We start from the raw sequence: 24,070 nt of genomic DNA, 5'->3' as shown, positions 1-24,070 counted from the left end.
GGAGGATTGAAAGTGAGTTACAACTTAAACCTCCTTCATGTTTTAAATAAGATTGTTTGGAATTTTTATCATCTCTTCACATAGGGTACAATTGGGTTTTAACAACTGATGACTTTAAATTACATGTTGATAAAAACAATGACGTGAGTTTTTAAATCTTCTGAGAAGCACGGATTTTAAGCAACACGTCTCACAGCCAACTCAAAACAGAGGATATCATCCTGGACCAGGTCATTACTTACGACCTGTCTGCTGGTGTGTCTTCTGTTGTTGACTTTGCTATATCTGACCGCTACTGTGGGAACTGAGGAAGCAGTTTGTAACTCCTGAAGTGGCTGCTAGTCTTTTTTTAAAACAAACTCCTGCTCAGATTTTACCCGCATCCTGTGATTTCATAGTTGATCATTTTAACAACAGATTCAGTCTTTCACAGATGCAGTGGCTCCATTCAAGACCAAAACACTGGGAACCATTCCTAAAATGCCATGGAAGACTGATAACATTAAGTGTCTGAGAGAGAACTGCAGGAGAGCAGAGAGGAGATCCAGGAAGACGAAATTAAAAATTCATCAAGAAATTTTGAAAATACATTAATAAATAAAACTCAAAATTTACAATAAGTCAATTAAACAGGCCAGGAGTCTTTACTTTTCAAACTTAATTTTAGGAAATAAAAATAATCCCAAATATATTTTTTAAAACATTTGATATTTTTATTAACAAAGACTTCAACAAGTCCTCTATGCCTTCGTCTAATGCTGCATGTGAAGACTTCGCAGAACACTTCATGGTTCAAATTAATCCCATAAGAGCCAACATCTCATCTGGGCCATTCTCTTGTTTTAACAGATCACCAGCATTGTTTTTACACAAAGGAAACTGGTGAGTTCTGTCCTGGTTGATGCGAAGATACTTGGTAGAGTTGTTCTTAGTTATTCTTAATGCCGCCTTTGATACGGTAGATCACCAGATTTTACTGGATAGACTTGTTTCTATCCAGTGGGCCTCTCATTGAACTACTCCCGTCCAGATCAACACTTTAATTTTAGTATGGATAAATGCTCTTCGAAGAATCCATGAAATAAGTTTTGTGGTTCCCCAAGGGTCAATATTTGGTCCCTTACTGTTTCATTTGTACATGTCTCTTGAGGATGTCATTAGGAGACACTGCGTTGACTTTCACAGCTTTGTTGATGAGGCTCTTTACATCGCTGGGTCTCCTGATTACACCTAAAACCCATGAACACTCTTTCAAATGTATTTTATACATTAAGTCTTGGTAAAACAGAAAGCCAAACCATGACAAAACTGAAGTATTAGTCATGGTTCCTAAAGACGATAAAAGATTATTTTACCCAAGCTTCAGTTTTAAGCGTTCTCACGGTGTGAGAAACTTTGGCATTCTTTTGACCATTATTTTTGCCGTATTATTTGACAAAAATTCAGACGGTAAACATGTCTTAAAGTGAGTCAGACCTCTTGGATGTTGCTGACGTCCAGTGCAGTGTGGATCAGTCTTCTGTACATGGGGTGTTTAGTGTCTTTGCCTTTTTTGTTCAGGTCAACAGCCTGTAATGCAGAGCAAGGAGAGGATTTAATGAGATTTCATAAAGCGGAAATGGGAAGTGATGGAAAAATAAGAACAGGAAAGAGCATAGAGGCTTGCTGATGGCTTCTCACGGCCTTTTAAAAGGACAAGACGAGATGTAACAAAAGAAGAAAAGGGGCATGATTTAATCAAGGTATGAGGCAGAGAGAAGCAGAAAGATGCAAGCAAATGCACTAAGGTGCAACTCAAAAACACTCAAGTTAGGTGTAATCTCAAAAAAGGGGAATATTTTAGCATTATTTGGGAAATTATTTTAATATTTTACAATTTAAAAAAATATTACTTTGAAAGGTTTGTCAATAAGCAACAATTTTAAATTTACTAAAGCGGTTTAGATTCACTTGTTTTTCTACTTTTAGGAGAGAAAAGTAATTTTTAAAAAAGAGACATTTTCTTATATTTTCTGCAGACACACATCACAACAGCAGTGGGAAAGGATGCTGCTTTCCTTTTTGAGGTGTAGTCAACACTACCTACAAACATAATTTTTAAATTTGGAAACATGAAGAGTTTGATAGCGGCTTTGTTTCTTTTCACATGATATAAAAGGGCTTAAAAGCACTAAAATGTGTCAAACTTCACTAAGTACAGTAAGACACAAATTAAAGCACTGGAATGATGAAAAAGACTCATAAAAGACAATCCAGGAGATGAAGAGCTTCAATTATTCAGAGCTCAATTTCTCCACTAGAGATTCTTTCAGAATCTGGGCTTGAGTATTTTTATGCGTTTGCTGCAGTTTCTGGTTAGGTTAGGGAAAATGTTTTCAATAAACAAAACAGATGAAAAGCAGTGTGCGTTTTACTGAAAAGAATTGATAGGGTGCTGTTGAACTTATGGCAAATGAGTATAAAGGAAGGCAAAGTGGTTCTCACCCTCTCCTTCATACGCTGAACAATGAAACGCAGGTATTTAGACATCTCCTGTTTGTTCAGGTTCTTCTTTTTACTCCCCTGCAGGAAAAGGGCCAGGAGAGAGAAAGCCGTGTATGAAAGCAAACACATTTACATACAATTACAATTACAGTGAATGTATTTAACTGTCAAAACAGAGCCACTTGAAAGAAAACATGAAAAATATACAGTAAATAGAGGTTGATGCAAAAGAAAACCAAAACATGAAACGTACAAAAAAAAAATCAAAATTGCTTTTGATTTTTGATTTGCATGGTGGTTTTTTTTATCTTCATCCAAGCTTCCTGTAAAATGATTTTTGTAGAGGCTCAATCCTAGCTTTTACTTTCTAAGACAATTCTACTGAGGTAAAGTTGAGGCAAGCATTGCAATTATGACTCAGAAAACGTGCACAGCGTTCAACTGTAAATGTGTCAAGGATCCTAAGTATGTCTGATAAGACGTTAAAATTTACATGATTAATTATTATTTTTTTAAAAAATTAAAACATGAGAAAATGTGTGTATTTCCTTAATTAATCTAAGAAAACCTAACATACCAGACTGTTTTTAACTCTGGTTAATTTGGAGCAGAAACAAAGAAAGACTATAATCAGATGCATCACAGAAAGAATGCAGAAAATTACAAAAATAAATGTTTTTCTACTTTTTACAATATTATATACTACCTTGTTTTTAATAGATAAATGTGTATTGCAATATTTTTTTTTTTATTAGAATGATCCTGAGCTAGAATTTCCCAGGTAACACTAAGGTGCTCATCATTTTTGTTGCACCGCTAAAATTGGTCGGAGGTGTGAAGGGCTGGAAGATAGTGGGAAAGTGTAAATTTAGAAGGATGATGGGAAATGGGTGTTTTTGAGCATAAAAATAAGTTTTCAGCAGAGAAATGTGGGATTTAGAAAATATAGGACATAAGGGAGGAATATTTTCACCTGGGAGCTCAAAAATACTGTTATGGCTTTAAAAATGCTTCACATAACAATGCAGAGTAAAGGCTTCCATAACTGGTCATTATAGTGAAATAAAATCTATTTATTCATAAAAAGTAGAATAATAATTAGCCTGTTGGGTATTTTATTGTTTTAAGATAAAGGAATAAAAAATAAATAAATAAAAGATTCAACCTATTTTTTATTAACGGCTTTTTAAACCGTCGTACTTCATATTCCATGGATTATTCATCAACTGATTTCAGTCTGAAAAGTTAAATTAAGAGGATGAGTTTGACAAGTGCATGCAACAGAAAAACAAGTGTGGAGAAAACAAGTCTTTCTTTCTGCCTCATTGGTTTCTCTGGTGTTCACACAACCGGTTTATATATTGAGACTGAAATACAAACAAAATCGTATAATAATGCATTGTTATTGTGGATGTTATCCTACTTGTTGCAGCCCTAAAGGAGGTGTAGGTGAACATTTGAAGGCGTGAGCCCCCACCCTGCAGACGGTGCACTGCCAGTGGGATCCTCCGTCTCTGGGCTTGAACTCCTCTGAGAGACACTTCAGGTGGTAAACCCGGAAGCAGTTGTCACATGGCAGGACGTCGCCTGGTAGGTGACACTGAAAGCAGTACCAGTCATGGCTCTCCGCCTCCCAATCCTGCAGGGGGGACACAGCAGAGCACAAGTCTGGGTGACCCCCCCCTCCAACCCGCCAACCTTAGCAGGGGAGGAAACAACTTCCTGTACCCTGAACTCAGCCTGGCTCTCAGATTTGTGACAGGACTGCACTCCTTGAAGGGAACTAGGAACTGTCCCAGACTAAAACAAACCAGAATCAATCATCTGGGACGCACAAACTTTTTAGGGTGTGCTCTGCTTAATTGAATATTTTTAACATTGACTGTATACAAAAACTGGACTGACAGTGTGACATCATCCATAGAAAATAGCCTACTTCTACCTCCAACCAAAAGAGGTCAATTCAGTCGCCATTTTTTGCAGTATGGAACATCGCTATATTAGAACTAGAAAATTGTCAGTAGGGTGTGATTGGTCTGAGTCAGAACAGCCAACATTTCTATGGCAACCACTTAGAAGTGACCTTGTTGGAAGTCCATACCCTTACCACTAGAAAGTCTTGAACGTTCAACCAGAGACAACATACTTTTATCAGGGCATCTGATTGGTCAGTTTCTAACTTGAATAACTTGCCCTACAGATAAATTCAGTCAGTCCAGTTCTCAAAAACAGTCAATTGTTTTTAATCAGTGGGAGGCTTTTGTATTTAATTTCAACATATTTACTTTAGAAACAAGATTTATTATTTAGAGGAAACCAGACAATGGTTTGTGTGGTTCTGTTTGACCTTAGAGATCGAACCCAAACAGTTCTTTGTTTGGTAAAGATCAGAACTCAGCACATGCTCAGATCTCAGAGTCCTGTGTTAACGGACAGATTTACCACAACGTTTTGTCTTCGCACACACACATGCAGATTCCTCACTGGGAATGTATCTGCATGTCAGCTTGTCAACAGTCCAACTCCTCCTACTCGCAGTCTGGAGTCCAGAAAAGAGAGGAGTTGTGACCACCTGGAGCTCGGTGAAGGCACAATCATACACTATCCTGATTTCTACGACTACTCTAGTCTCCATCTGTTAACAACCGCTGCACATCATTCAGGAGGTTTGTCTGATGGTCTTTTTAATAAAGAAAAAGGGAGTCCAACATGACATTCCTGTTGCAGGTATCCATGCAACACCCAAGAAAACTGAAAGGTACTTTTTAAAAATGCTTCAAGTGTGAGTGATGTTACCACACCATTGCCTTTCTTCTTTATTCTGCAGGGTTTGGCCTCTAAGGTCGTTCGGGAGTTTTAATTAGGGATGTCCTGATCAGGCTTTTTTTTTGGCCTGATCTCATTCCAAGTCATTGGATTTCGAGTGGCTACCAATACTGAGTCTTGATCCGATACTTTTGTAACACATTTCACTTTGTTGTAGCATGAATGGTTATTCACGACTAGCTGATATCATTAGAACCATTTACTAGTTGTTTTTTTCAAATAGAGATTATGGAATTATTTTTTTAACCTCTTAAGACACGACATTTTTGTTTTTTGTTACAACAGTAGTTAATTTAATTAACTGAAGCTCTGTCAGAGAAATAAAAAAGGCATATCAAAGAAGAGCTCAGGTCTTAAGGGGTTAAATCACAGAGCAGCTAGAGTTGGCAGCCTCTGTGCAGTTGTCTCTTTGTTGGCAGTAGAAGAACGGCGTTTTCCTTAAAAAGATACATAAACCCGACCTTTTTCTATTCAAATGCCTTTGAAGGTTATTGTTTGCCATAAGACATAAAAATAGAGAAACTTGCTGTCAGTTCCAAACAATTATTTAAAGGGTTAATGATCCTGGAAGTCTGAATCTGTGAACATCTCACTGGCTTGACTGAAGTGTTTCTGCGTGCCTCCTGCTTGAACTGATGAAATTCTGCTGGTTTTCAGCAATAAAATGTTGTGATCTGTTCATGACAGGCAGACTTCTAGGGGAGTATTTATCCAAAACAATAAGCTTGAAATATAAAGCACTGACCATAATAGGAATATATTTAATGTCTGATCACTGATTGGGAGACGACATTAGACTGCGGTTGAGTCATCAACCACATGATCAACCTGATTTCTATTCACGTGATCAGATCGGGACATCCCTAATTTCAATAGCGTGACATCCGCTTGCAAAGAGTTTTTCTCTTCAGAGTGCAGCAGTCGCTTACCACAAAGCAGCACTTGAAAACACAAAGATGGTCTTTGTGCTCGGCTGAAGGTCAAGAGCTGCTCCTGTGTTTTGGCCCATCGCACAAGTGGCTTACTTCAAAAAGCTGGAGCTCTGAGCCGAGGACACACGATCTACGGCTCAAGTGATCGCAGCCGAGCCATGGGAACATTTGACCCAAACATAGTAGATAGAAGTTGTTTGGGTACCAATTTCAACCTCTACGTTGTAGAAATAAAAAGTCGGGGCATGCTACAGGGGCCAAACAGTTCAAGCAGCATCTATTCTTGTCGCAATACAAAAATAGAAATTTGTTTTTCTGCTTTTTCCTTCTAAAATAAAACTAATCCTTCTTTGATTTCTCCCAATTTTTCTCATGAGGTTAGAGCACAACGGCACCAAATGAATTTAATACAGATGTAAAGGACACATACGTATTCTACCAAGTTGTATCAATTACTATTAGATGAAGGCAAACCACTTTGAGGAATGTGTGTTTTGTGCACTAACACTAAGCATGACCCTTTTTAAATAAAACCTGAAAAAATAACGCTTTTTTTTCACTACAAGGACCAAAAATGCGGGTTTTAATGTTTGCAGTATTTACTTAAAAATCTTTTGTTTTTATCCCTTAAAATAAAAATAAAAAAGTATCTATCAAAAGTCATTTTCATGTATGGTTTAATATGGCAAATGAATAATAAATATCTAGATTGTATCAATTTATGTTCAGGAATTTGCCTGTATCATTTTGACACAAAGATGGTTCAAACTTTCATATATTGATTTGGGGACTACAGAGGGAGATTAATATTATATGAGAGGGAAAATTGCACCCCCCCATTTAACATCCAAGAAAAGCCACCTCCTCTTTTACGTTCTTAATCTTGAGCAGAGATCCTGTTTCAACCCTCTACAGCATAAGGCGGACAATACACAGCGAAATCTCAGAGTCAACTGTTTGTTTACAATTTTTCAGGGTTGCTTAGATAAGTCAACCTGGTTCAGGAGCCAAACCGCTGGTGGTTTAACACAGACTTCCACTGATTTTCACAGGGGTCACTCTGACTCTGAGGTGAATATGACTCTGATTGATAAATATTTCATCTCAGTCTTTTTTTTTACCTAGAGTCCACTTTTCAATTTCATTATTTCCTTTGTAGATTATAATAACCAAAAAAAGAATATAGAACAAAAAAGTAAATAACTAGATAACCCAGAACTTGTAAAATATGAATCTTGCTTATTTAGTTTAAAATCCTCTGTGCGTGTTCACACAGAAAACAGGATTAATGTTACTTTCATAAGTAACAAAGATGTCTTTATTTCTTATGAAAGATGATGTTTTTGAAATTTGGGTCATTAGAAATTAATTTTATGAGGATGTACAAAGCATTTCACAGCATTTCTATGAAGATGTATTGTTCATGTGATCTCTATGCAGAGCTTTAGGTGAAGATGAAAAAGTAAAATTCAAGAATATATTAAAAGTATGAGAACTAACAGGACCATCATTGATTGCTTCTTGTCAAACAGTGTATGTTTAAAAATCGCAAAATTCTTAAAGAATGATTAAAACTCAAAACCTTTTGGTCTCAATCAAAAGATCAATAAAACAGGTTTCTTCAGATCTCTTAAAGATCTGAAGAAATATATATATATATATATATATATATATATATATATATATATATATATATATATATATATATATATATATATATATATATATATATATATATATAATTTTCTTAAGCATTTCAGATAAATTATATCCATATATATGGTAATATATTCCTTGGCTCGCGCAAAAAAAAAATCTTACATTTTTTTATTAAATTATTTACTTTCCTAAACTCTTTTTACTCTGAAGTAAGACGCCTTCATCTCTGAGGCATCGGCATTCGCTACTTGTGGGTGCTGTCTACGTTTTATGACGTCGACCTAGAGCCGGCCTCGGCAGCATGTCGGCGTTTCACCCACGAATACAAACAACAGCCGAACTTTTGCAAAGATGGGTGTGCATATTGTGCAAATAAAATGAAAGCGTTTTGCCGATCACCGCTAGCTCCACGGAGTAAGTGTGTGTGTGTTGGTCTGGTGTGTGTTGGGGGCGGTGCTGGCAGCACAGACTCCACTGGAGGGGCTGTTCCCCACTTATCCATGTCACAATGTGAGAAAACACTTGTTTTCCTGCATTGGGAGGGGCTGGTGCTCAGAGCGCAGGTTTTAGAGGAATTTGTTTGGGGTTTCTTTTCATTAGGAATTAACATTATAATACACTTACAAGTTCAAAAAAGTGGATTTTTGCATGACGAAGGCCCTTTAATTGGGACTTCATTTTTCCATCCAAACATTCGCATTTATACACATTTACCAACACCAGACTGCATGACCTGCACATGTACAGCACTTTGAAAATATACAAAACACATCTGCTTCAGACAGTCAAAACAAGTTAGTTCTATAAAAAAAAACGTGCATTTGGTACATCAAATTTCATTTTATTTTCATGCACAAGTTTGTAAATGATGTAAAGCTCTTTACAGTAATCCACATTTGATCAGTGATTTATTCTTAACTTCACATAAAAACAGATCTAAATTTAATTATATGGACTTAATCCAATCAGACTTGAAGCAGCTTGTTTTGAATTTCAAGACATCTGGTCCTGTAATTCTTTACATTTAAAATAGGTATGGAAATGTGAGAAGTAAATGCTCCACAGGTTAAGTGAAGGACGCTGCTTCAGCCGACTGGACTGAGTCCAGGCCTGGGGGGCAGGCCTCCTAACAGTGTTACAATGCCTTTCACGTTAGGCCCTCTGAGTGACTGCTAACCTCACAGGACAAGCGGGCTGAGTTTCTGAAATCGGACATAAATCACAACCACACACACCACAATCACCTGGTTTTCCTCCTGCCTCCACTGTTCAGCAAATTCAAGATAATGGGAGGAAATAAGAAAATAAGCATGCCAGATGAAAGTTCAGACCACAGCAGAACACACTCCTAGAACTACAACTATGAAAAAAAGAATATATATAGACTACCAAAAAATACTACATAGGTTTTTGCTACCTACCTGCAGCTATGCTTGAACTGTTATTAATCACATTCAATTATGAAACAGACAAAAATTGTTCTTTAAAAATCAATGGTTTCGCAGGGCTTCTGGATTTAAATGCTGGAGATTAGTTAGATTCGATTTTAAAATCAAGCACAGCTGGAAGCAAGTAGCGAGCACACATTCCCTCAGAATCACTTCTGTAAGAAATTTTGGCCATGTGGAAGCAGTGCCTCGGGAGACTTTCATGAAACTTTTCTCCTCATGACAGCAAGAAGCAGTTAGAAATGCTGATTCCACTGCTGATCTGCAGGCGTGCCCACAACACAGATTCTGGATAGAAACTGGACGTTTTTCTAGCTTTCAGCCTGTGTAATAGGTTCACTTAAAAGGTATAGCAGACCGACTTCAAAGTAAGTGTAGTTTTTGTTGCCTGCTGTTTTGAAAAAGATTCACTCTGTCTCCCAGAATGCACTGCTGGTGGCAGAACTGATTTCTCACAGAATGATGTTAGTCGAGAAGGGTGAGAAGACGAAGGGATCAAACGAAAGAACAGACCCTGGCTCAGAAATGAACAATGCAGTCCTTACCTTGCTTCCCTCTGCTTTCGGCTCCTGTGATTGCAAGTGATTCAGAGAGTAGTGTTTAAAAGACCTGCAGCTAAAAACGCCTGGGCTCCACTGGACACCCCTGTCATAAACTTACATTTTTCTTTACGTGGAAGTTAAAGCAAAGGTTTGAGTGAAGTTTTCCCCTAAATACTACAGTATTTCCCCAAATAAAAGTGTTCCAACTACTTTAAATGTTCGGTGCGACTGGGTTAAAGAGGTGGAAGTGATCAATGGGTTATCAATGCTAAAGGAAGGTCATATTTTTGTGAAAGATTTTTTCTTAACAAGTTTGAAATTGTGCACACAAATACAGTTGACTCTAAATAATGATTTGTTTAGTTAATAATTGAATGTACTTCCAATAAATCATTGATTCATATGTCAAGTTTCCAAATAATTTCCTTTGGTTAGAAAGCTGTCCTCACATTTGGTGATTTAGACTAAAAGAAAGTTGTATAAAAGTAAAAGTTTTGACACAGGTCTAATAGAAAATATGTTTTTCGCATTCAAAAAAAGAATTGCTTAGGGGAAAAAAGAGCCATTTAAAATAACAATATTAATATAAATATTCTATCATTTAACTCAATCTCTCTTGACAATATTACATTGTCAAGTGGAAGTGTGGCTCCATCTAATTTCTGAAACCACTCAAAGAGCCAATGGGATCAGTTTCCCTCAGAAATGAAAGCACAGGGAGCCACGACACTGGGGCTGTTAGAAGAAATTGTTCCGCCGATATATCGCAATAGTTCATATGGCGATACTTGTATTGATTCAAAATGCTGTCAGGATACTTATTTACTTATTCATTTTAATTATTTATGAACGTGATGTTTCCTTTGATCTTTTGTCGATTTCCCACAACCTTGACTAGACATTTCTGTCACACCCACAGTTAAGATGAGTTGGAAACATTTACTTTGATGCAGACTCCTTTCTATTTTTGCTTTTTCTTTAAATCCAGTAAACCTAATAAAGTATATTAATTTTATGGATGACAACTATTTTTCATTAGGAAGCAGCTCTTAGTTTGTTGCGGGTCTGGAATCACAAGCGGAGAGTCTAAACCCCGCCCCCGCCTCTCTACATCTCTGCAGTTCCAAGTTGTTTTCCCCCACGTGCAACCCCCCCTCCAGCGTGTTCTACACATACTGTCATCATAGCAGACAGTTGACAGGATAGTAGGGGCGCCCTGACGTAAATTTTATGAATTTTACAAAGAAATGGGTGGTTTGAGGAAAAAAAACAGGCTCTTTTTTTTGGGTGCCCCCTACGAGATCGCCACTGACTGTCGTTTTAGAAGAACTTTCCATCCCATTACAGACTCTGGTCGGCGTTCGCTCCTCTCTTCCTCCTGCCCGCTTGCACTACCCGACGGTGTTAAAAGCACCATGATAGTTATTTTTCAAAAACACAGAGAGCCGCAGCACAAGGATGAGCATGGGGCTCCGGAGCCGCAGGTTGCTGACCCCTGACCTATTCGAACACAAAATCCAGTCGGAGCGTCGTAGAATATTTTAATGGATCTAACTTCAAGAGAGGAATGGGTGGAATTCATCCATTTTTAAACTCAACACAGCTATATGGGAACCCCATAATGCCTGACAAGTATGTAAAAGCCATTTATTTATGTTTTAAAGCATTAACATTCCTATCCAATATCATAAACAAAACCTCCTTAGAGGAAAAAACAACTGCAAACTTAATAAATTGAGACTGACAAACCGTCTGCTAAAATTAAGCACTTCACGAAACTTTGCTTTTCAAACTAGAATCTTTTAGTCGCTTTACTTCATAAAATTTGTTTTCAAGAACCACTGTCAGAAGTTATTTAAAGCTACATTTTATTTGAGGAAATACATCATAATTACTTTTATATTTGCTTTCACACATGACTAATGATGTTTTGTATTTAATAAAATGTGACAGATCTGCAGGTGGCAGCCCCCTAAATTCAATCAGTTCCACCTACAAATACTTCCCCAGTGATCATTCAAATACAGATGATGAAGATGAACCCAGCAGAATAACAATACAGCCCGTTGCAAGTTAAAGCGTCTGTAAAGAGTCTAGAGTTACAAATGAACATAGAAAACAAAGATTTCAAATGGAGAAAATGAAAAAGACAGGACTGCTTTCATGAGGAGGGAGATCAAAGAAGATGTGTGGTTTCATGGTTGGTGGAACAATTCAAAAGCACTCTGAACATGGCTGAAGTCCTTGACTTAATAAAAAGGACATGTTTTGTCCGCTGTCAGGGGGCCCATTTTCATTAACCCTTTGGAGCCGACGGACGTCTGAGCGCATCCAGCCCAGCGGCTGTGAGATCAGCGGGATAAACCTATGTCTAAGATAGACTTCCAACTTATTTACACATTCTGTAATCAAGATTTTATTGAATGAAAGACGCAAAAATCCAGCTCGCCGCCATTGTGGGAGGCGAGCGGTTCACATTGGAATACAGAGTAGTCAGACACGCCTCCAGCTGAAAGCAGATTCCAGCCGAGAGCATCTGAAATCCAGCTGGATCAAACTGTATTCCAAAAGAACTTTTTCTTTTCCACTCACACAATAAGGAAAATTTGAGAAAAAACATAAAAAAAACGGGATTTCCGGGAAAATGTCTAATGGGCAGCAGTGCATCTTGTGATGTGCCTCAAATGTTCAAGTGAACTGAAACTGTTTACAAATGTGGCACAAAGATCTACGTGAATTTCGCCTGGAATTTTTTTTATGGTATTATCATTCAAAAACATGTAAATTAGTTAGTTGAAAACATTTGTTCTTGATGTTTTTATTAAATTATACCAAAAACTTTCATTCTGTGTTTTAAAATCAGTTTGTTGAATATTTTGGGTGTTTCCACAGCAAAATGAAGCAATTTTTTTCCAAATGGAATTTTATGTTTTTGTATGATTTTATTTGTAGCGTGTGAACACAAGATGGAAAAATGGCTAAATAGAGTTTGTGCCACACAGTGGAGGTTAAATTCAATTTAATTCAATTTTATTTGTATAGCCCAAAATCACAACAACAGTCGTCTCAATGGGCTTTCGTAGCGGTAATTGTAAAGTAAACATAAAATCAAAAGGATCATGAATGCATAGAATTCAATAGAAAAATTCTTAACTCGGCTAACTAAACAGACTAAGCTAAACTGGGCTTCCCTCCCCTTAGACCCTCCTTTGCTGTGGTGATTAAAAGGATTCCAGCTAAGCAAGTAAGTAGTCCATCAAATTGAAAATAGAGTTAAATTCAAAAGAGGACAAAAACTGAGTTTTCGGCCCGAGGTTCCAAAGGGTTACATGACCGCCTCTCCATCATCCTTGAACATGGCAGGCAAAAGAAAAAGTGCAGTGACTGATCGCACTGAGTAACATGACAGATGGAGGCGAAGTCCTTGCAGTATCTGCTGCAGTTGTCGTTACTCATCAGGACAACAGCTCCAACTAGCTGAGAAATATGAGATCTACCAACATGACATGAGACTCTGCAGTAACAGAGGGACTCATTCTCAGTGTTTAAGTCAAGGATGAAAAATTAAACTGTTAATGATTGCACCAGGCTGCACCACAATTTACTTTAATCAAAGACTTCATAAACCATGTTCAGGATTTGTTTGTGTAACTAGACAGAAAATACAATATTTTAAAAAGTGTCTCCTAATGCTCAGAGAGATGAATAATAGCTTTCAAAATGTTGCACAGTGTGAAGACGCATCATCTCACAGCATTTTTGTTTTTCTTATCAGGTACAATGAATCCATAAAGAAAAGAAAATGCAGCCTCGTAGTGTGTTAGGTCGTTGCCGAGTTGTTTCTGGACTTACCATCTCATCCCCGGGCAGCCAGTACCCCTCCTGCTCAATGCCCGCCTTGGAGCCTTTACAGCCCACAGTCAGGGTCTCCACCACCAGGCCGTCCTTCACAGCCAGGCTCAGCTGTCTGGCAGTCTCCTTAGGGTGCATCCCAAATACGCGGCTTAGGTACCTGCAAAGGTAAAAAAAGAAAAAGAAAAAAGTGAATGAGGCAGCCTTGTATTCAAACATAAATATTTTCAATTTATTATTTCACATACTTGTTAAATTCACTCTTTTCTATTACTGGAGCATCATTAACAACAATATTCAAACATTTTCAAAAATTTAGAGCCTGAAGGAAACATTTTGGGAAAGACCCACCATGTCTCCTCTTGTGGCTTTGAGCCAGCACACAGGGAGTCACAGTGGGAAAGGAGGTAACAGTCTCCTGCAGGAGAGGCCCACAGCAGCTACGCTGGATAAACACTCATATCACTTCAAACCAAAAAGATAGAGTTGAGCAGAGACCAGCTCCCAGGACAAAAAGTAAAAAGATCATGAGGAAAAGAAGGATAAAAGCTTACAGATTCCAGAACAATAAAGACAGACTCCTTGGCATTTAAGTTTGATTTAAAATGCTGTTTTTGTGAAAAAGTGAAGCTTTTCAAACAACTTTCTGTCTGTGTTTACAATAGCAGCGCAGAGTATGACACTTTTTGTAAGCGTCTGACCAAAAACATTAAGAAGACGGACAACAAAACTTTAAATTCAAAAGTAAAAGCAGGTCCTTCCCTTTCAAGATAAAACCAGCAGGCTCTTGAGCTTATTTTATTTCATTTTTCTGGCGAGTGTCTCAGAACCTCTAGAACTGCGTTCTTTTCACCTTTTCTGAGCCAAGGTAAACTTTTTTCCTCAACAAAAATCACAATGCACACCAGCAACCAAAAATGTAAAAAACAAAACAAAACAAACTCTGTATTGATTTTACAGTCCCTCCATGATCTTGCGAGCATTTTTTGTAATAATTGAGTCACAAAACTCTTGCAGCTGTTCTTCATAAAAGTTGTAATAACAGTTGCAATAGTTTTACTGGTAGTTGTTTTTACCTCTAGTTTTATTCAAATACAATTTTAATTAACTAATAAAAACAATAATGATATTCTTTCTAAACAGTGATTTTTTTTATATTTGTGGGGAGAAAAGTGTAGTTTGTGAACAAATATTTATAATCACAGCATGCTTGATAAATCTTACACAAAAAAGACCAACATATTATTCATGTTTATAGGATCATTTGAACCTTTAAACATTACAACAAACCTTGAAACAGAAATAAACTGTTTATCTTCGATTTTATCAAGAATATTTACAAACTGAACAGACTGTTCGATATTTGCGTTTGTTGTGATAGCCAACAGCTGTGCCGATGCTGTCACATTACAATGAATCATGGGAGATGTAGTACAAAAACACTGACACTAAAGCCAGTCAGATCTGTGTTTAAGTTTCCTCGTTTTATGCACTTTTTACACGTTCCGACACCGGATCCCGCAAGATGCTACACTGCTAAACACAACCTTTAGCTGTCCTTTTTGTTGGAACTGAGACTTTGTGAGTTGTCGGGATAAGGAAGTGGGGTCATTAACCACATCTGATTGGCTAGACAGATTATGTATTGATAAAACCTCCAAGAATGATTGGTGGAGACAGATTAAGGGGTCGGACTTTTCCAAAAAGCGAGTGATTGGCTTAAGTTTTGTTTGATCATTCCGATTAAAGTGTCTAGAACAAAAATCCAATAAACTCAAAGAAAAAAGTATTTTGTGATCTTTACTATTCCTAAGTACTCAGTGAAATACCTGGTCCTGTTTGGATGAACAGAGAGCTGATGTTCCGGCAATGGTACATGTTTTTTACACTAAAGAAAATGAACCATTTCTCACAGCTCACCCCACTGTCTCTTACACTGGTTGAAAAACACTGGTCTAGAGGTCACACACAAATTTGAATAGTCAGAGGTAACAAGTGCAAGCAAAAAATTATACATTTAAATTGTATAAAACTAGAGTTTAAAACAACAGCTAGTTCTTTATGGTAGTTCTATCAGGCTGAGAACAATGGGGAAGAAAAAACATTCAGGTGTGGGAACAAAGAAAAAGTTGCAACGTTTTATGTTTTATTCTAACTAATTACAGTCAATTCAACATTTGCTACGTCAACATTTGTTAATCAATCTGGAATTCCACTCATTTCTTTGTCTGGTGTGCCTTTGTTGTACTGTCTCATCCCCATTTGCTTTTAAACTATGAAGAAACAAATTGAAGGAACACTGTTTTTCTGGCCAATAACCGATCTGTTGATGTGAGATTGCCCTCGAGCCCAGAGGCTGGTTAATGTTTCACCTGAGCCGCGCCGCAGTCGTCACCCTTCCCCTTTGCAGCCACAAAGCCTCTGCGTGACATCAAGCTACAGAGGAATTAAACGGGGAGGAGGCTGTGAGGGAGAGCCGCTGCTATCCGTTGCATGCCACTGCACAGCGTTGCCATGACAACAGTCTATCACCGCCCAATTTGCCGAGCAGCCAGCTCCCAAGGTGCTCGCCAACTTGCTGAAAGGAACGTGCCAAGTGTTTCATTGAGCCTGTGCTCAATTCACCGACCGTGAGGATCGGGTTGTAAACAAAGTCGCTGCAGAGAATTTATAAGGCGTGAACAATACGACACAATCGTGACGAATAGAAGTTTATTCCTGCTGCAAATTCGAGGCACGTGTCTTTACAGATGGGTGGGGCGCTGCAGAGCCCACCCTCTGCAGATGCCTAATTTCATCACAAGAATGGAAACGAGTGAAAAACATTTGGCAACTGTCAGAACTGAACTGCTGTCAATCTGATCACTGATCCACATCCGCGTTGACACACAATCAGACTTAACTAAAGATGCAACACTTAGTCGCTGAAGCTGTCTTCAGTATGAAGGTAGTAAAACTCTGTAACTCTGTAAAATGACAGTTTGCCATTTGATTGTAATTTTAAAGCTATATTTTGAATAAACGTAAAGTCCCACTCCGATCATCTCTCCATCTCTTGTAAAAGCGTTCCCTGAGGTCCTTTCATTACATTCATACTGTTTTTAGTTCAAATCAAAAACCCTGCCTCATTTTCTAGACATAGTTATGCAGAGCAGCAGAAGTTAATTAGAATTGGCCTCCATGAGCTGTGGCCATGACCGTTAGCTCATGGTAAGCCCGCCCCCACATCCAGTCATCCATTTGTTTACACTCTCTTCTGCTAGCTTACAGCACCTCGCACCTCCAATCTAACATTAGCGGTGCAACAAAAATGCAGACTGTTTTGGTTGATCGTGTGTGTAGTTAACACACATTTGGAAAACAAGATCAAAAGTCATTTTCAACCAGGAGATGATTCACGAAGACCGTTTTAAGAATTTATTGCAGATCTTAAGAGGTGAAGAACCGTCTCAATACAGAACGAAAGCTCACACCCGTGGGATGTTTTAAATATTAGAATTTATATGGAATTGAAATTGCATATAAATTTTTATCCGTTTCACTGTTTATTGTATTTATATTGACGTGATCTAAACTCAATAAAGTTTAAAAACTCAAAGTAAAAAAAAAGTGTAAAATTGGAGAAAAATATTGGAGCTATTCCGCCGGATAGTTTTGTGCCAGACGCCAGCTCAGACGAGGAAATCAAAGACGTGCATAGATCTATATGCATACAAGTGGATGCGTAAGAATGGAGCAGAGCAGCAACTTAAAGTCACATTAGCTGTCACGCAGCTAAGTGTGTGACATTTGTTCTCCACATTTGACCCATCCCTTGGGGGAGCAGTGAGCTGCAGACACAGTTGCGCTCGGGAACCACTTGGTGGTTTATCCCCCAAATCCAACCCCTTAGTGCTGAGAGTAAAGCAGAGAAGCATTGGGTCCCATTTTTAGAGTCTGGTCAGGGTGAACACTATCACAAGGCCACTGAGCTTGTGGCCTGCTGATTGTAGTTTCTACGTCACAGCTACAAGCTCTTCCCAACAGCGTTTTTTTTTGTCTACTCTTCATTCACAATGGTTACAATAAAGTCATACACGGCTTAATTATCTTTATACATGTCTTCCACAAGAATGTGTTAAAAACACCAAAAATGGGATCTTTATAGGAGTGGGTCTTTAATTATACCCTGAACCTCTAAACTTGGAGGGAAAGCAATTTCCAGAGGAGAGTTGGGGAAAAGTCCATTATCTGCTTCTGAAAAGTTAAAAAAAAAAACACATGTACACAAAGAAATTGAAATGTGCTTTTCCTTGCCAAAACGACTGATAGAAGAAAAAAAGGAAAGACTTTTCTGGTTAGAATAGTTTACAAAAATAAGAAAATTGACAAGAGATTTGAACAAACTCGTAAAATGAATTGAAAGTTCTCAAATATGGATTTGAGAAGTAAGAATCTTAAATGACAATGAGCTTAAACACCAAACTGATCTATTTTTTCTGCAATTAAATCAAATTTGATTGCTGCTATGTTCTCTGCAGCCCTTCAGGCCTCCAATATATTTAACACAAGCATCAGCAAATATTAAATTGAAATTGGATCCCGCACAGGAGGAGGCCTCTAATTTTAACATAAGCATGTTTACAAGCTGATTCTGCTGGAGGTGTCACTGGTGTGAAGAAAGAAACATTTTAAAGATGTTGCTTTGACAAATCAAGCATGTTTTTTTTGTTGTTGTGGTAGTTTTATAAATCATTTGGTCACTAATGAAGTGCCTGGGAGTTTTTCCAAGGTTGTGCGGCTCTGCAAACTTGTGTTATCTTGTGTAACAAACACAGCTGGGAAATGACTGAGCTAACCCACCACATCCACACAAACCCAAATCAAATGATGCTGCTTCTTCCCACAGCTTTTCCTCATGCTGCCTTACTGCTTTGCAACACTTTCAGGTTTCAAGTGAATACTTCCAAACTCAAAATTGTCCAGAGATTCCAGCTTTTAAGGCATGGAATACGGTTTGCTGAAGTTTAAACTTCATCTGCTGATTGTCAACATTAGATCAGTTTTTAAAACATTTAAGATAAAATCTAACACTCAACAGAAAATTGATGTTTTTCTGCACTTAATTAGGTAAATATACAAGGAATGTCACCAAATCTACAGTGAACTTACTTTGAGATTCTGTCCATGTTTGCAATTTGTTTCTGGTTGCGAATGACCTCAATGGCGGCCCACACGTACTGAACCACTTTGGGATCCGCTTGCCTCTTCTTCACAACCCGGGACATAATTTCTTTATTCATCTTACCTGCAAAAAAAAAAAAAAAATAGGAAAATGAATCCAAACTCATGTTTCTGTAGCATTATTGCTTACAAAAACTAATGTGATAAATAAAAATGGTAATAGAAATTAGAAAGGTTTTTTTGTTTCTTTTGTTTACAGTATTCCCTCTATTTCTTTTAATTTCCCAGGACAGAAATCAACAAATAAAATATGTTTTGTTATACATTTGGTCAGGTTAGTATTTTGTAGTCTAACAACTGACTGTAGACATGTTTCATGCTCACATTTAGCTGTTTGCACATTTTTAAAAAAGGCTTAGTTTTCAAAATCGAATGACCGTCAACTGTTTTTGTCATGTGAAGGGATAAAAGTAAAACACTATAAAGCATAAAGAGAAGAACGATTGATAGTATGGCTTCTTTGTAACTTAATTCATATAAAAACCCAACACAGTTTCCATTTCAAAATAAACCTAGACAAACATGGTGTTGAAATTTAGGGAATTTAGCAAATTTGGTATCCATAAAGCAAGTCTTACTGGGTTCCTGTTTAAATTGCAAAAGATACTGAAATATCCCAAAGTTAAAGTATTAAAACCCAAGCCTGGAACCCAGTTACAATAATAAGGGAAATATTTGGGAATGAAATGCGAGAGGATGAAGAATATTTTAAGGCATATTATCACCATATTTATAGATTGTTTTTATCACTCACTGAAATTATACCCAAGCTAGTTTTAATCAAATTTTACAAAAAAAAATGCAAATGTCTAAACATATTTATTTTCCATTGCTTATGAAAAGCTAAATTCTAAACTATCTACTTTTATTTGTCTTCAACTATGTTTTAACCAGCACACCTCCTAAAAATGGACATGAAAGAAGCACTCTGACGAGAAACCAAAGTGTTGAAGACCTTCTAGAAGCTTTGAATAAACCCCCTCTGACTGCTATTGATGCCCTGCCTGGTCTCCCACAAATAGCTTAAGAAATTCTAATCCAATTAGATGCAGTCCTCCTCCAAACCATCTGTGAAACTTAAGATGTCACTTCCATAAAAAACAGGAAAAAGCCAACCAAAAAACACGTAGACGGGATTCAAATATTCATTTTGTGGAACATGAAGCTCTGACAGATGTCAAGCATATTTCTGTATCAATACTTTTTAACTTGGCATGATTTAAGAAACTGTATACCGTACCAGGAGGAATTAGCAAACCACTTCTTATCGAGACATGCAAAAATGTTAAAATAAAATAATCACTGTGTTTACAAAATCTAAAAAAAAGTTTACTTTCCTTATCTCCTCAAATATAGACTTTTTGTTCATGCTTCAATTTTCAAGGCTAAATTAACACATAAGACATAACAAGTTTTAGTGGTAAAACAGAAGCTAAGATAACATCTGACTGACTTTGACACAACATGTTAGGATAAATATAAATGTTAAATGAAATAAAGCAGGTGAGATCACCAACAACGGTGTGCAAGTTTCTTTTCCCTCAAAAGGAAGTCAAGATCCAGTGAATTCTGTGATTATAAACAATCTATAATACCAAAAGAATACTTCATATTTCTTTAACCATCTGTTTCCACAGCAACTGCATACTGCAGAGCAGAAATGAGTCCCTCTGCTTAACGGCTTAACATAAAAAAATTGTCAATGCACAAAGAAGACACATTTTAAGATCATTTACCTTTGCTCAAAATAAATAATATTCCCTTTCAAACATCAACATAGTCAGAAATTATGATAAAACCTCGTTTAAAAGAAACTCAACTGGTGTATTCTCTCATTGTACTACCCTGTTTTGACTTTTCACTATAAAAACTGCAACATCAAATGCAATCTTTAAAGGTTTATTAACAATTTAAAAGAAAAGGTTTAAGTGAAGATCTAAATTATGGGAATAAACCGCAAAACTACAGAAATAGGGCGTTTAAATGAGTGAACAGAGGGGATAACCTGCTAAAATAGTTTTAAAAAGATGGAAATGTTGCCTGATATGTTAAATTAATCTGTGGCAGTATGTCTATTGTCACAAATGTTGGAAAACCGTGTACACAATGCGAAATGAGTTGTCTCAAAAAGCCTCCACGTGATGACAGGTGGACCACACCAGTGAGTCTGCAAGGCGGGAGACGCCACCAGCACCAACCAGGGGGTTGTGGCTAGTTTGGTGGACAAAGAAACGACATTTTCCTACATCTGATCTCAAACGAACAATTTTTATTTAAGGAAAGCAGCGATGTGAACCCTGAAAGCCACTCGGGTTAAGCGATTTTAGCTCCAGTCATTTTTCAACTTTAACCCTTAAGGACTGACACCAAAAGTAATGCCAAGCGGCGCACACTAGATACATAAACCAGGGTTGGAAGGTTTGTTATAAAACTTACTTTCAGGACCTAAGAAAAATATAAGATGAAGTACAGCTTAATCTTTCACAACAAAGACTCAGCAGAGGAGGCCACAGGGCTGCCTGGTACTAGCTTAGTGTAGCTATTAGCAGCAGCGCTAACGTTTCAAGCCAAAAACAAAGAAATGCAACATAGTGTTTTAAAATATGATCAAGTATGACTTAAATCGATTTGCCCTTTTATACTACTCAAATGTTTGCACAAAATGTGTTTAGTTGTGATCGTTATTTCCACTTAGGTAATTAAGTTACGTAGCGAAGCTAGCGTGAAGCTAGCTTCTGTATGCCACTAAATAGATAAATTTGCATTTATGGAGGAAAATGGCTAACATAAAAAGTATTTAAAACTATCTTACGCTGTCAATAAAACAGAAACTAGTTATATATAAAGACATGTCAGTTTTGGAAGGCGCCATGTTCACTATCATCCATCACGAGATTGGAGCAGGATTCGCGGCTAAGCTAACGGTGCTAGCACCCGCAGTGTTGTCATTGAGCCCGAGCCATTTTTCACGAGAATAAGCCCAAACTCACCTCCGCCTTGGCGGCACTGGCACACGGCGCTGCAGAAAATCCGCAAAGGAACAGACACCAGGCAGCTTACATTAGTAATTCTCGAGCCGAAGCTTCGGGCGGGGATTTGTGTCCCAGCTTGCCGCCGGACAGCAGAGGTGGGGAAAGAGGTAAACACAGACGGAGCCGAGGGGCAGCAGGTGAACCGAGCGGGGAGCTCTAGTGGTGGAATCCGGCACGTCGCACCTCCCGGCCGACACGTTAAAGGGACGGTGCCCCTGTTTTAGAGGTTCAGAACATTATGGAAAGGAGAAAAACAAACACATAAAGAAAACACTTTTTTTTGGAAATGCACATAAGTAAAATAAGCCTTACATAAAAATAATTAAAGTGAAGTAAAACTAGAAATCAAAACAAAAAAAGTTGGCAACTCTCTTGGTAAAGTATCAAAGCACCTGGCAACATATGAAAAAACACAAAAAACATTTAAAAAAAAACCCACCTAAAGCCTATTTAATTAATCTTAGCCTAAATCGTGTGATACAGTCTAAAAAAACTTTAATAATAAAAAAAAGACGTTCATATTTACTAATTATTAGATATTGCGATAAAATTCTGAATTGTTCCTACCCACCACTGTTGAAACTGAACTAGTTTGTGGCATCATGTCTAATATATAAATATCAAACTTCACTTAGTCTTTAAGCTATATTTCAGTATTTTAATTGTTTTAATGTCTGGGCATCTAAACTAAGTTTTAGTCAAAAAAGAAAAGTTATAAAAGCATTTGTTTTTGCCAGTTAAAAAAATAAACATATTGAGAATGAGAGAACAAGCTTAAAAGGCTAATTTTAATTTAGATTAGGTTATAGTGCAGTATAGAATCCTTATTGTATCCCATTTATTCATTTTACTATCAGACTTACTGTCAAAAGAAAAAAATTATGGCAGTCAAAAAAAACTGCATATGCAGAAATACTGGATTGAACATAAGAAAATATATTAGAAAACAGATTTCTACTAAAATGTTGAGGTTGTAAGGAAAATACGTAGTTTGTTTGTTTTTGCGCCTCTGCACAAACTATCACGGTTTACTCAGCTAATGATGGGTGGTGGTTAGTGACATAATTGTAAAAGTTTTTTTATTTGCCTGAGTCTTCTATAACATGAGCTTTAGCATGTTGAGTTGTGATTTAAATAAACCATAGAACAATGCCTGTTTGTTCTTTTTGTCTCTTCTTGAACCGTGATGGACAGTAATCATGTCCAGAGCTCACACCTCTTCTCACCCAGTAACAGCAGGTATCAGCCCTGCATTCCTGTTAATGGCTTATTGTTGTTTTCTGTGTGGGGGATCATGTGACATTGTTCCCAATTGTTCAGAAGGACTGCAGATTCCAGGTGCTTTGGGTGGTTATTTTACATGACAAAAGCTTTAGATTAAGACTACAGGGTTTGGGTTTCGTGAATGCTGGGGATATAGACAAACTTTTTACTCTACTTTTTACTGAAAAAAAGTTGTCTTGGGGCTGAAGTATTTTCTTGCTTGGTTAAATTAAATAAGAACATATTCCAGCTAGAAAGAAAAAGAACTATCCCAAATTTGTCTTTGTAATAAGACCTAAATCAGATATTCACTCATTCTGTTAAATACAGTAACTTCAAACTGAAATGGAGCTTTTTCAGAGCATCTTTGGAGGATAAACTAAACATCAAAACTCAGTAACATATAACTTACAAAAGTTAAGGGTCTGCAACACATTTTAAAATGTGATAAATACCAATCCCCCCTCCCAAATGACTATGTAATACATTACACTAAAGAAAGGATTTTCACTGAAAGACTTTCACGGATAGGTTGAGAGCGAAGTAACCTTTGATTTAAAAAAAAAATGTAGAAAAGATACATTGTTAAGTCAAAGAAATTGGGTTTTGAATACAATGTCAAATACATTTAGAGAAAAGTTTAATTCAATGAGCCCTGACCAAAAAGTAGTATATTTGAGTGTACTACAAATATACTTAGTCTCTACTTCAAGAGAACCAGTAAGGCTACTTGAAATTCACATTTATATTGGTGTACGTATATACTGTAGTAAACTGAAAATGTTCCAAATAAGTCTAAAGAAATATTT

The 24,070-nt window shown here is 37.2% G+C and overlaps 1 protein-coding gene across 12 annotated transcripts in view; it reads right to left on the bottom strand.

Annotated features, from left to right (window-relative positions):
* The window catches only part of zmynd11 (zinc finger, MYND-type containing 11), a 35,030-nt gene extending 12,818 nt beyond the window's left edge, over nt 1–22,212 (bottom strand). For 2 of the 12 annotated variants that reach the window (XM_023965143.2, XM_023965144.2), the window contains exons 1-8: nt 21,957–22,212; nt 18,895–19,030; nt 13,744–13,903; nt 9,895–9,918; nt 9,146–9,166; nt 3,908–4,123; nt 2,485–2,562; nt 1,477–1,569 (exon numbers count right to left, since the gene is read on the bottom strand). In XM_023965143.2, the coding sequence (XP_023820911.1) occupies nt 1,477–1,569; nt 2,485–2,562; nt 3,908–4,123; nt 9,146–9,166; nt 9,895–9,918; nt 13,744–13,903; nt 18,895–19,025 (723 nt within the window). In that variant the 5' untranslated portion in view covers nt 19,026–19,030; nt 21,957–22,212. The remainder of the gene's footprint in view (nt 1–1,476; nt 1,570–2,484; nt 2,563–3,907; nt 4,124–9,145; nt 9,167–9,894; nt 9,919–13,743; nt 13,904–18,894; nt 19,031–21,956) is intronic. The other 10 variants (XM_023965148.2, XM_023965149.2, XM_023965145.2 and 7 more) reach the window with 7 other exon arrangements.
* Nucleotides 22,213–24,070: the final 1,858 nt, after the last annotated feature.

Source organism: Oryzias latipes, chromosome 17 (genome assembly GCF_053564925.1).
Source record: "Oryzias latipes strain Hd-rR chromosome 17, Olatipes_Hd-rR_3.1".
NCBI lineage: Eukaryota > Metazoa > Chordata > Actinopteri > Beloniformes > Adrianichthyidae > Oryzias > Oryzias latipes.
Note: the sequence above shows the minus strand (reverse complement) of the source record. Positions and strands in the feature narration are given on the sequence as shown.